General features: G+C 38.1%; 1 protein-coding gene across 1 annotated transcript in view; it reads right to left on the reverse strand.

Moving 5' to 3' along the window:
• TOP2B (DNA topoisomerase II beta) overlaps positions 1–12,146 on the reverse strand; it is a 68,040-nt gene that overhangs the window by 1,528 nt on the left and 54,366 nt on the right. The window contains exons 29-35 of the mRNA XM_062215354.1: positions 9,748–9,892; positions 8,712–8,873; positions 6,787–6,988; positions 5,713–5,792; positions 4,498–4,608; positions 1,416–1,541; positions 71–165 (exon numbers count right to left, since the gene is read on the reverse strand). Of these exons, the coding sequence (XP_062071338.1) occupies positions 71–165; positions 1,416–1,541; positions 4,498–4,608; positions 5,713–5,792; positions 6,787–6,988; positions 8,712–8,873; positions 9,748–9,892 (921 nt within the window). The remainder of the gene's footprint in view (positions 1–70; positions 166–1,415; positions 1,542–4,497; positions 4,609–5,712; positions 5,793–6,786; positions 6,989–8,711; positions 8,874–9,747; positions 9,893–12,146) is intronic.

The following is a 12,146-nucleotide window of genomic DNA, read 5'->3' on the forward strand; positions in this document are numbered from 1 at the left end:
TACCTTACAGCCTAAGTCAGTTATAATCATGTTAAACACAATCAGGTACTATGAAGACACTCCGGATTACCTTGCTTGTGGTTTTGGATGGTTTCCTGCCAGGGTTATAATCACCTTCATTTTCGGAACCAGAAGCTTTCCTTTTCTTTGCCCCTCGGCCTTTACCTTAAAATAATACAAAAGATTTTTCTCTCAAAGGTAAGTGTGATATACAAAGAAAAGACAACCAAGCATTACAATTTACTTCTTTGGCATGCCCAATCAGTGGGGCACTGGAACCCTGCACTTTTAAATATAAATGGCATACAATTAATTTGGCAGCATCACTTCAGTCCTGTAGTTGACATGACTAAAGAATATTTTGCAAATACGTTTAGACTATGGGAAAAGTCCTAGTGACACATTTCAATGACCTTGATATGTAAAACATTTACATTTTGCATATGTGATCCTTGAACCTGAAAAAGGAAATTTTAGAAGAATGCTTCTCAAATAATTTGATGGAAATATTTTTAAATTTCCAATTTGTCATGAATACTTCTAAAAATGAAAAATTACTAACACGTACGTTTTAAATGTTTACTCTCAATTTTATTCCTCATAGACTAGCATTAATCATCACAGATCCCACACGGAAGAGCAGTCTTAGAGTAACTGCCCACTGTCCTTAACACTTTTAGTTAGTTGACAGGGAGAGGACGTCTATCTTCCTGTTCACCCCTGGAATGTCCACAATAGTAGAGGTTGGGCCAGGTAGAAAGACAGGGGCTAAGATCTGTCCAGGCCTCCCATGTGAGTGGCAGAGACCAAGTACTTACCAGGTCACCTACAACTTCCCAGGGTATATATTAACAGCAGGATGGAATCAGGAGTAGTCTAGAACTCAAATCCAGGTTTGCTGCTCTGGGATGTGGGTAATACAAGCAGCAGCTAAACCACTGTGCCAAATGCCCACCTCAAAAGCATTTTTTAAACCATTCAACTGTTTGTCTTTCTTTTACAAATGAAAAAACTGGGACTCAAAGCTATTGGACCAAACTGCTGTTTCCTTTGGACCCTAACTCAGCATTCAGTCTTGGACATTCTGCTTACTGAGTTGAAAAGCAATTTAAAATACATGGGTGCTCCAAAAAGTTCATGGAACAATGAAATAAAATTTTATTTTTATGCAAAAATTTTTTGCAATTTATGCATATTTTTATAATACATTTACCATGTACTTTCTGAAGACCTCTTATATGCATGGAGTTCCTTTTTATTTTTGTGCCAAAAAAAAAAACAACTTATCTTCGCATTCCAGCTTTCCATGAACTTTTTGAAGCCCCTCCTCCAAAGTTCCCAGCATCTTTAAATTCACTGAAGTTAGTACTCTCCACACAGCGTACATCAAAGGGTTAGATGAAGATAATCCTCACCTTTTGGTGCTGTACTCTTCTTTGGAATGCCAAATTCTGAATCTGAGTCAGAGTTTACAGTCTCTACTACTTTCTTCTGTTTGGGTGTTCTCTTGGGCTTAGGGGTTGTATCTGAAGTTGGTTTTCCTATTAAGCAAATTTCCATTTCATAGGTCAATGTAATATACTTAAAAAAAAACATAGCTAAAGTGAATCTAACAGTGGAATTGCTGACTGCTGATAAGTAATTGAATAGCCTTAAATAATGAAATGGTTTCTCTCTGCTGGGTGCCAGTGTAAAGGCAAATAATCTCTTATTTGACAAAATACTTTTTATTTAATTATGCATAATTTACCTTTAGATAATTCAAATGAGTTTAAGCAAGGGCCATTACAATTAATGAAATGGTAACTTTTAAATATAGTCATGACAAATAAAGCAGATTTGACATTAATTATAACCTAAATGTAATCATGTTACATCCAGCTTGTAACATGTTCCAGAGGAAAAATGCAGTTTTTGTAATGCTCAATATAATTGAATGGAAATGCATTAATTTCTATTCGAAGTTAAAACCTAGACTTGGTACCTTAACAGAAACAAATATGAAAATCCTAGACAAGTAGACAAGACACAAGGCCTTTACTTTGTTGAAGTTTGTTTTAAAAGTAAACCTTGTTTTTCAGCTTCATCTGCAGTTCTATGTGAAAACTATCTTTTTTTTTTTTTCCCCACTTATTTAATAAAACCCAATTTAGGAAAAAATGTCATGGATGAATCCAAATTGACTACAGACTTTTCTACTTAAAGAAATTCTATGGAAAATGTATTCCAGTTTCAGTCTGAGACACTAGAGATAGGGCTCCAGCTGTTGGCTAATGAGAGCCCTTAACTCGCATTATGGCTGGGACAGCCACAGCTGGATCCCAGAGTCCTCACACCTAAATTTGAAATGAGAGCCATACATAGACTTAACATAGCTGGCTGATCTGGGGACCACTTTTCTGTGGCACAAATCCCAGTTCTTCCTGGGTTAGGTGACACTTTTAAGATTTACTCATTTGAAGGGGGGGGGGGGGGTCGGATCTTACACCTGCTGGTTCACTCCCCAGATGGCTAAAAAGACCAGGGCTGGGTCAGGAGCTTCAACCGATCTCCCACGTGGGTAGCAAGGTTTCAAAACACCTGGGCCATTTTCTGCTGCTTTTGCCAGGCCATTAGCAGGGAGCTGGATCAGAAATAGAGCAGCCAAGATTCGAAGCAGCACCCATATGGGATGCTAGCATTGCATGCAGCACATCTACTGGCTAGCCACAATGCTGGCCCCCGGTTGGGTAACACTTTCAACTATGCCAGGCAAGCATTGGGTCATATGTCTAAGTACTAGGGTCCACCTTTTTGCTGAAAATTACTGAAACTACCAAATGGAATCTGGGGTTAACACAGACAATCCCACAGAGGAACATGAATTGAAATGGTACATTTTATGAGTGTCATATTTTGAGAGGAAAGTAGAGGAACCTTAAGCTTTTCTAGAGTCCCAGAAATTACCCTGCAAGTCACTGTTCAACTAAGGCCAAACTAGCTACTGAAGAAGCAACCAAACAAGAGGGTGGCATGACACTGGAGCTTTTTAGTTAATGCTCAACTCAAACTCATTAGGTTAAATATGGGTAGACAGCTTAATGAATGACACAAGATGACATTTCAATAAGTGATGAAGCACCCACATTTTTAGGGTATTTTTTTTTTTTTGCCACTTCATATGAGCGTTTAGAAAGGAAAGATGCTTAAAGGGTAATTATAGGGTCTGTTTTAGTTTGGGTTCCTCACAAGCAGACCTTGCCTGATACAAAGAAAAGAATTCAACCCCGAGAATTTGGATAGTGATGTACAAGGAAGACAAAAATTAGCCAAGGAAGAGAGGGAAGCCAGTAATGAAGTTATCAAGATACCCATCACTTTGAAAGCCAGTATATAAAACATACATCCCAGAGTTAGCTCACCCTCAGGCAAAGAAACATATTTATAGACCAGCTTTCCTCAATCACTAGTTAAGGGCAGCCATGAGCAAGATTGTTAATACTCTAACAAAGCACGAAGAAACTGGTCAATGCACACTGAAGTAGTTAAGGGCAGTGAGGCATGGTCACCTATTGTACTGGTTCTTATAGCCAATGAAAACCACCACAGTCCTGTAAGTATGTATTTTTCTTAAAAACATGTTCTACTGGGGCCGGCGCTGTGGCATAGTGGGTAAAGGCACCACCTGTAGTGCTGGCATCCCTATGGGCGCTGGTTCGAGTCTCAGCTGCTCCTCTTCCGATCCAGCAATCTGTTATGGCCTGGGAAAACAACAGAAGATGGCCCAAATGCTTGGGCCCCTGCACCAGTGTGGGAGACCTGGAAGAAGCTCCAGGCTCCTGATCAGTGCAGCTCTGGCCATTACAGCCATCTGCGGAGTGAACCAGCAGATGGAAGACCTCTCTCTCTGCCGCTCAACCTTTCAAATAAATTAATTTAAAAAATGTTTTACTACATTCAATACATGTGTCTCTACAATAGTGTTGCCTGTTATGGATCTTTAAGATCCTTGAGGGACTAGCTCCTATTTATTTACTTACTTGCTGTCATTTTTTTTTTAAAAAAACACAAAGCACTAATACTGACCTCTTTCAAAAAGCCCAAGGTATATTCCTTGGTACTATAACAGATTCATGAATGAACTCCAGGTGTTTTGTGAACAATCTAAGGCTATGGACAAGAAAGAAGCTATATAGCTCACAAATTAAAAAAGGACGCCAACTCAACCGACCAATCCCGCCACATGAGGAGCCGAGACACCACTGACACAGGTGAAAGAATCAGGCTACTACCAACACAAAATTTTAATCCACTTAACAACCTAACAACCACAAAGGAGCTTTACTAGAAAGCTATCTTTAGATATCAACACATGGGATTATTTTATAATTACATTTTAAAATGCCATCTGATAGACACTTAATTCTTTTGCATAGTTATATATTCAATGCAGCCGCACATCAATCATCTCTATAGTTTATTTTATGCAATGCTTAATAAACAAATCTAAGTACATACCCTTTTTGGCAGCTGCTGTTTTACTTGGAACTTTATCTGTTTGTTTCAAACCAAACGATGGGGAAAAAACAGAAGCAGAATCTTCTTCATTACTGTCAAATTTAGCGGAATCTGAAAATTACAAAGCTATTTTAAGTATAAAGACTCTACAAAGACCTCTTAGTAAACCTGGATTCTTTTAACTGATGACTTTAGTAATTGATCTAAAAATTCGTATTTTCTGATCATCTAATCCAGAATATACAGATAGTAAAAATATAAAGAGATCAATGTTATACCTCAAAAATGCTAATTCTGTTGTAAATCAATAGAAATGCATAATGAAAATAGTTCCGAATACTAATCATTTAAAATTGACCAATTAAAATATATACTGATGATTTAATTTTAAATGAAATATGAAAATGTTCTATGATTATTTAGTATTTAAATAATACCATTAACCATTTCAATAATATCAGTTATAACACCCAAAAAAGATCTGCAAGTATTCATATTTTTAAATCAAGAAATTAATTTAAAAGGTATGCAGGCTTACTTTCAGCTTATATTTACACTCAAATCACTTTAATCAGTCATTTCTCCCTCCTTTACAGAGGGGCAGGAACTGTTAAAATGGCTACTTGGATCTAAGTAAATATGTAACTTCTGACACACCACTAAAAGTCAATATCCATACATAAAGGATATGTACCAACTCTAGGTTTGTCTCTATGTGTGTATTTAAAATCCAAGAGAGTCAATAAACTGTTCTCAAAAATTACCTACAAATAATGTAAGGATTAAAAACATACCCTGTTTAAATCAGCTCTTATGAAGGTTTGCATCTCTCAGATAAAAACAGGATTAGAAAAACACATCTGTATCTATGTTGGTTCCCTTAAAGCTTTCTTTATACATTCACATTGCCAATGCAGTCAAATTTCAGCCTCTTAAAATTTCTATTTCATGTATTCTTCAATTCAATACTACCTTTATATACACACTACACACAAAAACACAGTTTAGCACCTGGCTAGCTAAATGATTCCACAGTGATTAAGAACTCAGTAGAATCACCTCAGAAAAACAAAGTAAATCCTATTACCTTAAGCAAAATGTAAAGAAGCTTTATGCTCATGAAAATTTTTGATATCAAATTATGACCTACTGATTTATCTGCCACTTTCTCTCCACCACTATGTAGTAACCAACAGAAAGAGTAAGTGTGCATACCATCTTCTGACTTTTGAGAGTATGAAGGAAATGAGAAGAGACTTCCAAAATCCTGACTTTTTTTGTCATGTGAAGATTTTCTATTAGAAAGAAAACAAAACACCACAAACAGGATATAATTCAAACATCTCGTTTCAACCCTATTATTTAATACGTACTGCAGGATTATAATCACAGGATAAAACTTTAGTTCTCACTTTTTCTGTTAAAGAAAGAGCAAAGTTTTCTCCCTTCATGTGCACAAAAGTGTACACATATACAAACTATGTCTATACACATATATACAGATACCTCACAAACCAATGATTTAACATTAAAGTAGAATAAAAACTGAGCAATGTCTTAAAGTTATTCAAATTACCATTAAGCTACATTCTATGATTGGCCAAAATAATTGTTCTAGAAAATAGCATCAGCAAAATATGGGCAAAAACCACAGAGGAAGAATCCCTATTATGGCAGGCAATAATCCCATATATGATCCTAGATTACAGGTGACCAGTTATTTTAGGATCTTGGTCAAGGCAAATTATAGTAATTCTTTACAAAATATCTAGGAGTTCATAACCTCACCAAAATCAAGAAAAGTAAGACCAAACCTAGGGAAGAAGCATGAAACTGTTCATTCTAAAATCTTAGTAACTTTCTCAAAGCCAAGGGTCATCCAATTACATTCCATTGGCCTACTGACTATAGATAAATAAGGATAAATAAGGATTTATTTGTAGATAAATAAGAATAACCGTGTTCCAAAAAACCATTATTTATATGTTGCTTATGATTGTTTTCTTGCTACAGTGGCAGCACTGAGTTAGTTTTGACAAAAATCATATGACCTACAATGCCTAAAATATTTAAAATCCATCCCTTTATGGAAAAAGTTTGCCAATCCCTCCTCTAAAGGACAGTCAAGTTATGGGAACAGCTGCAGTGTTAACTAGATTTATTCCTTCATGAGGAAGACCTTAGCTACAGTAACAATTTCTTATGGAAAGTTCACTATAAGACCTTTGGCAGATCCCTACAACAACTAACTGTACCATAATACTAAATAGCAGTTGTTTCATAACTTACTCTGGAGTAGCTTTTGATTTGCCTGGTGAAAATGTATATTCATCTTTATCTAGGCCATCTGAAGGAACAAATTCATCTTCCCCATCATTTATTATGGGAGATGCTTTAACTTTCAGCTCCTCTAAGTCATTATTGTCATCATCATCATCAGCATCATCATCCTCTTCTTCTGAGAAATCAAATGTGTATTTAGGTCTTTCAGCTAGGAGAAAAACAACAATGTTAAACTCAGATCTCAGCTTTACCCACATGCAAAATTACTGATAACACATTTGAAAAATATTCCAACTATCTCTAAAAATTCGTGAGAAAAAAAAACATTTATGATAAAAACCGACAACGTTGGCCTCAATTATTTGACAGTATTAACATCTGTCTTTCGTCTCCCAAGAGGCTGTGTGGTAATGCTGCATATATTAAAAGAGCATAAACTGATGGGACTGATTGATCAGAATGATGCTTGTTCTACTCAAATGTAATTCAAAACCATTGAGGAGGGGCTAATGTGACGTAATAGTATAAGCCACTGTCAATGATGCCAGCATTCCATATGGATGCTGGTTAGAGTCTTAGCTTCTCTACTTCACATCCAGCTCCCTGCCAATGTGCCTGAGAAAGCAGTAGAAGATGGCCCAAGCGCTTTGGCCCCTGCACCCACGTGAGACACCTGGAAGAAGCTCTGGGTTCCTAGGTTTAGCCTGGCACATCCCCAGCCATTAAAGCCATTTGGGAAGTGAACCAGAGGATAAAAGATCCCTCCCCCCTTCCCTCCCTCCTTCTGACTTCCAAATAAATTTTAAAAATAAAATGAAAAACCAATGAGGAAACCGGTCAATGGGGCCATGGCAGAAATAACTACTAATTTTTCCCATTTCTGTGACTACAAATAACAAATTTTATTGTTCTTCAAGAAGTATTAAACTTTCTCTTAACCTCTTGCATAAAAATTTCTATATTCTCTACAGGGTTAGTTTTACTATGATGTAACAGTAATCTTTCAGATGAATGAGAAGAGACAGAAAACTCAAGACCTCAAAATATTAGCAAAATAATAACTTAAGAGAATGTTTTAAGATACCAATTATGGAGAAAGGCACATTGGCACAATGCAAATACATTTCCTTATAATTTCTAGCATATAATACAATTTAAAAATTTATTGGAGGACATGTAATTCTGTACTTTCTTTTTAATGTATAGAATAGCCTCTATGTAATTTCAAGCATTTAATAAATAATTTTCATGTAACTTAAGTTGCTCATGTTAAAGATATGCCTATATAATAATACTTACAGACATTAGGAAAAAGAAATTCAATCACTTGATGACTAGAGAACCCAAGAATTTAAGGCCTGACATATAATTAAAAATGTCTCTCTCAAAGGTAAATAATACAGTATCACTCATTTTAATAACTGACTTAAATGGAGAATAATCTATAAAACAGGAAACTCAAATTATCTGAACACTTCAAGTTAAAAAAGATTAAACCACATGCTTAGCAGCAATATATAGTAATAAAAAGGAATTCTGCAGTCTAGCTTTACCAGTGGAATTATCTAAAAGAGATCTATGTGCATGGAATCAAACTCCTAAAGGAGGAGAAATTCTAAGAAGTCTGAAATAAACAAAAGCACAAAACACACTTTTTGCTACCTCTACCACAGCTGGTATATTACCAAACATCTTTGAACTAAATGTTGAACAGAACTTATAAAACTGTAAGAAAACATGATTCACTTTAGAGAAATTTATGTCCAACTTTGCTAGGAAGGGCCATTCTGTAAAGCAATGCTTTTCATCTTCCTAACTGAAAATTCTACAATACTAATGACTTTGTATTTAACAGCACTGATAACATTAATACCAACTTATAAGTCAAACTGTAATACACAATAATATAAATAGAAAATGTATCACAATACCAGCTGCTCTCCTAAGCAAAGAATCTCTTGGAATAACCACAGGTTCTGTTTCTTCCAGGTCACTCTCTGACTTGGATTCATCATCTGACCAAGGATTCCGTTTCTTCACTTTCTTTGCACTGGGTTTACCAGATGCTGTAGGTGTTTTTCTCACCCTGGTACCTAAAAGACAAAGAACAGCAATAAGATATGAATACTTACACAAATGTCATTAGTAAAAATAAAACTGTTAAAATGAAAAGTACTTTATAAAATAAATGTTTGTGGGGCCAGCACCGTGGCATAGTGAGTAAAGCCACCACGTGTGAGGCCAGGACCCCACAAGTCCCAGCTGCTCCTCTTCTGATCCAGCTCTCAGCTATGGCCTAGGAAAGCAGAAGACGACCCAGGTCCTTGGGGCCCTGTATCGGTGTGGGAGACCAGGAAGAAGCTCCTGGCTCCTGGCTTCGGATTGGTGCAGCTCCAGCTGTTGCGGCCATTTGGGGAGTGAACCAGCAGATGGAAGACCTCTCTCTCTCTCTCTACCTCTCTATAACTTTTTTTTTTTTTTAAAGATTTATTTATTTGAAAGTGCTACACAGAGATAAAGAGAGGCAGAGAGAGACAGGTCTTCCATCCACTGGTTCATTCCTCTATTGGCCGTGATGGCTGGAGCTGCACCGATCCAAAGCCAGGAGCTTCTCCTGGTCTCCTACACGGGTGCAGGGGCCCAAGTGCTCGAGCCATCCTCCACTGCTTCCCCAGGCCATAGCAGAGAGCTGGATTGGAAGTGAAGCAGCCAGGGCTCAAACCAGTGCTCATTTGGGATGCTGGCACTGCAGGCAGCGGCTTTACCTGCTATACCACAGCGCCAGCCCCCTAACTCTGCATTTCAAATAAATAAATGAATAAATCTTTACAAAAATAAATGTTCGTAAAAATTAAAGGCATTACTTCAACTACTAGAAAAAAGCATAATCAAAAAAATCTAGCTATATAGCCTGGATAGTTTTTCTCACATATGCCGAACAAAAACAACCTCATAATAATTCCTCACCAGGCTCTTTTCTCTCCCTTTTGGGCTTGGGGCCTTTGTTTACAGGTGCCGATTGTGTCAGTGCCTCTTCTCCTGTACCTTCTACTGGTGTTCCACTGAATTCTTCATCAAACTCTACTTTTACTGCTGTGGTATCAAGATCACCCTACATATTAAAAAGAAATCATAAAATTAAAATGAAATTAACATCACAAAGATAGAGTTCCAGTCAATAGGTAGCTTCTTCATTATCACATAAGTTAAACACAAATATGATTCTGCTGAGGTCTTAAAAAAAAGCCTATGATAACAATGTTTTATTTACCTGTAGCAAATGATATTGCTTACGGTTCTTTTTTTTTTTTCCTCTTTTTTTTTTTTTTTTTTGACAGGCAGAGTGGACAGTGAGAGAGGCAGACAGAGAAAGGTCTTCCTTTACCGTTGGTTCACCCTCCAATGGCTGCCGCGGCTGGTGCGCTGCAGCCGGTGCACCGTGCTGATCCGAAGGCAGGAGCCAGGTGCTTCTCCTGGTCTCCCATGGGGTGCAGGGCCCAAGCACTTGGGCCATCCTCCACTGCACTCCCGGGCCACAGCAGAGAGCTGGCCTGGAAGAGGGGCAACCGGGACAGAATCCGGCGCCCCAAACGGGACTAGAACCTGGTGTGCCCGTGCCGCAGGCGGAGGATTAGCCTATTGAACCGCGGCGCAGGTTCTTTCTGTTCTAATTTTCTGTTATACTCATAAAACAATGACTGCTTAGAAGCAGCCATAAAAAATAAGACAGAGGCAGGCATTGTGGCAGAGGAAGTTAAGCTGCCACTTGTGATGCCCATATCATCTATCAGGGTGCTGGTTCAAGTCCCAGCTGCTCTGCTTCCAATCCAGCTTCCAACTAATGCACCCAGGGAGGCAGCAGATGATGGCCCAAGTGTTTGGGCCCCTGCGACCTATGTAGGATACCTGGATGGAGTTCCAGGCTCCTGGCTTCAGCCTGCCCCAGCCCTAGCTGTTGTGGACATTTGGGAAGTGAACCCGTGGATGGAAGATCTCTGTTGCTGTCCCTATTTTCATCCACTTGAAAAGCAGAGCAACAATCAAACATTTTAGAAAGAAAAAAGGTAAAAGAAGGTAGCTTTTGATTACCAAAGGGACTTTCAGAACAATAGTTAAGTATAGTAAAAGTTATCTGCAAACTAAGTTCCTAGAGCTCAGGTTTTCACATAACTAGAATAAAAAGTCTTCAAATTATTGAAGGGAAATAAGGAATACATGTCGTGCACTGGTAGGCACTATGAGACTAAGGAAAAAGACTCATTATAGTACAATCATATAAAAGGAGACAAAGCCGTAGCTCAATGGGAAAAAATAAGTTCCTAAGGGAGAGGGGAAGAAGGCCCCATAGAGAAGGAGCCTTTCTGAGTTCTAAAGCAATCACTTAAGTTGACCGGGTGAGAAGAAAATAGCAAAGAGCCATCCGAGGCAGAAGGCACAGAAGCATGAAGAATCACATTGTGTTTACTGTAATAAGTCTGTAAACTTAGGAAATAGCTTGCTAGTAGTCAAGGAAAGGGAAGAGAAAAGAGTAATGAAGAAGAGAAACACAGGGAGGCACGCAGGAGCTAAGCTACTGTATCCTAGGAGTCTGTGTGTCGTCAGTGGGGAGTCACTGAAGGTTTTAAAGGATGTGTGTAATCAACTTAATTTTCAGAAACATCATTCTGGTAGTAAAAGATATAACTGGGGGCCAGCGTTGTGGTGTAGCAGGTAAAGCTGCCACCTGCAATGCCAGCATCCCATATGGTTCATGTCTTGGCTGCTCAACTTCCAATGCAGCTCCCAGCTAATGGCCTGGGAAAAGCAGTATCAGACAGCCCAAGTGCTTGGGTCCCAGCCACCCATGTGGGAGACCCACATGAAGCTTCTGGCTCCAGGCTTCAGCTGGCTCAGCACTAGGCACTATAACCACTCAGGGGAATCAACCAGCAGATGGATGACCTCGGTCTCTCTCTCTGTGTGACTCTGACTTCCAAATAAATAAGTCAATCATATACATAGATATTATTTCATATATGATATCACATTTAACGGGAAGGAATGAAGTAGAGAAAAGTAGAAATCATGATTAAGACTAGAGATGGAGACAAGTTAAGAAGACTACTTAAGTAGTCAGAACAAATAAGGCAGTATCAGTGGGGATCAAGGTTAAAAGGTAGATTTTGGATTATTTTATAGACAGTCAATAAGATTTAGTTAATGATTAAGTGAGAAAACTCCTCGATTTTGGCTTATGTCAGTTATTGCTAATCATGTCATTAAATGACATGAGTTACAAAGGAGGTTTTGAAATTAGGATAACAGGTTCAGTTTCAAACATACTTGGATTCAAGGGGCTGTAGACATTCAGGTGGCTTTATGAACCT

Source organism: Lepus europaeus, chromosome 2, assembly GCF_033115175.1.
Source record: "Lepus europaeus isolate LE1 chromosome 2, mLepTim1.pri, whole genome shotgun sequence".
Taxonomy (NCBI): Eukaryota; Metazoa; Chordata; class Mammalia; order Lagomorpha; family Leporidae; genus Lepus; species Lepus europaeus.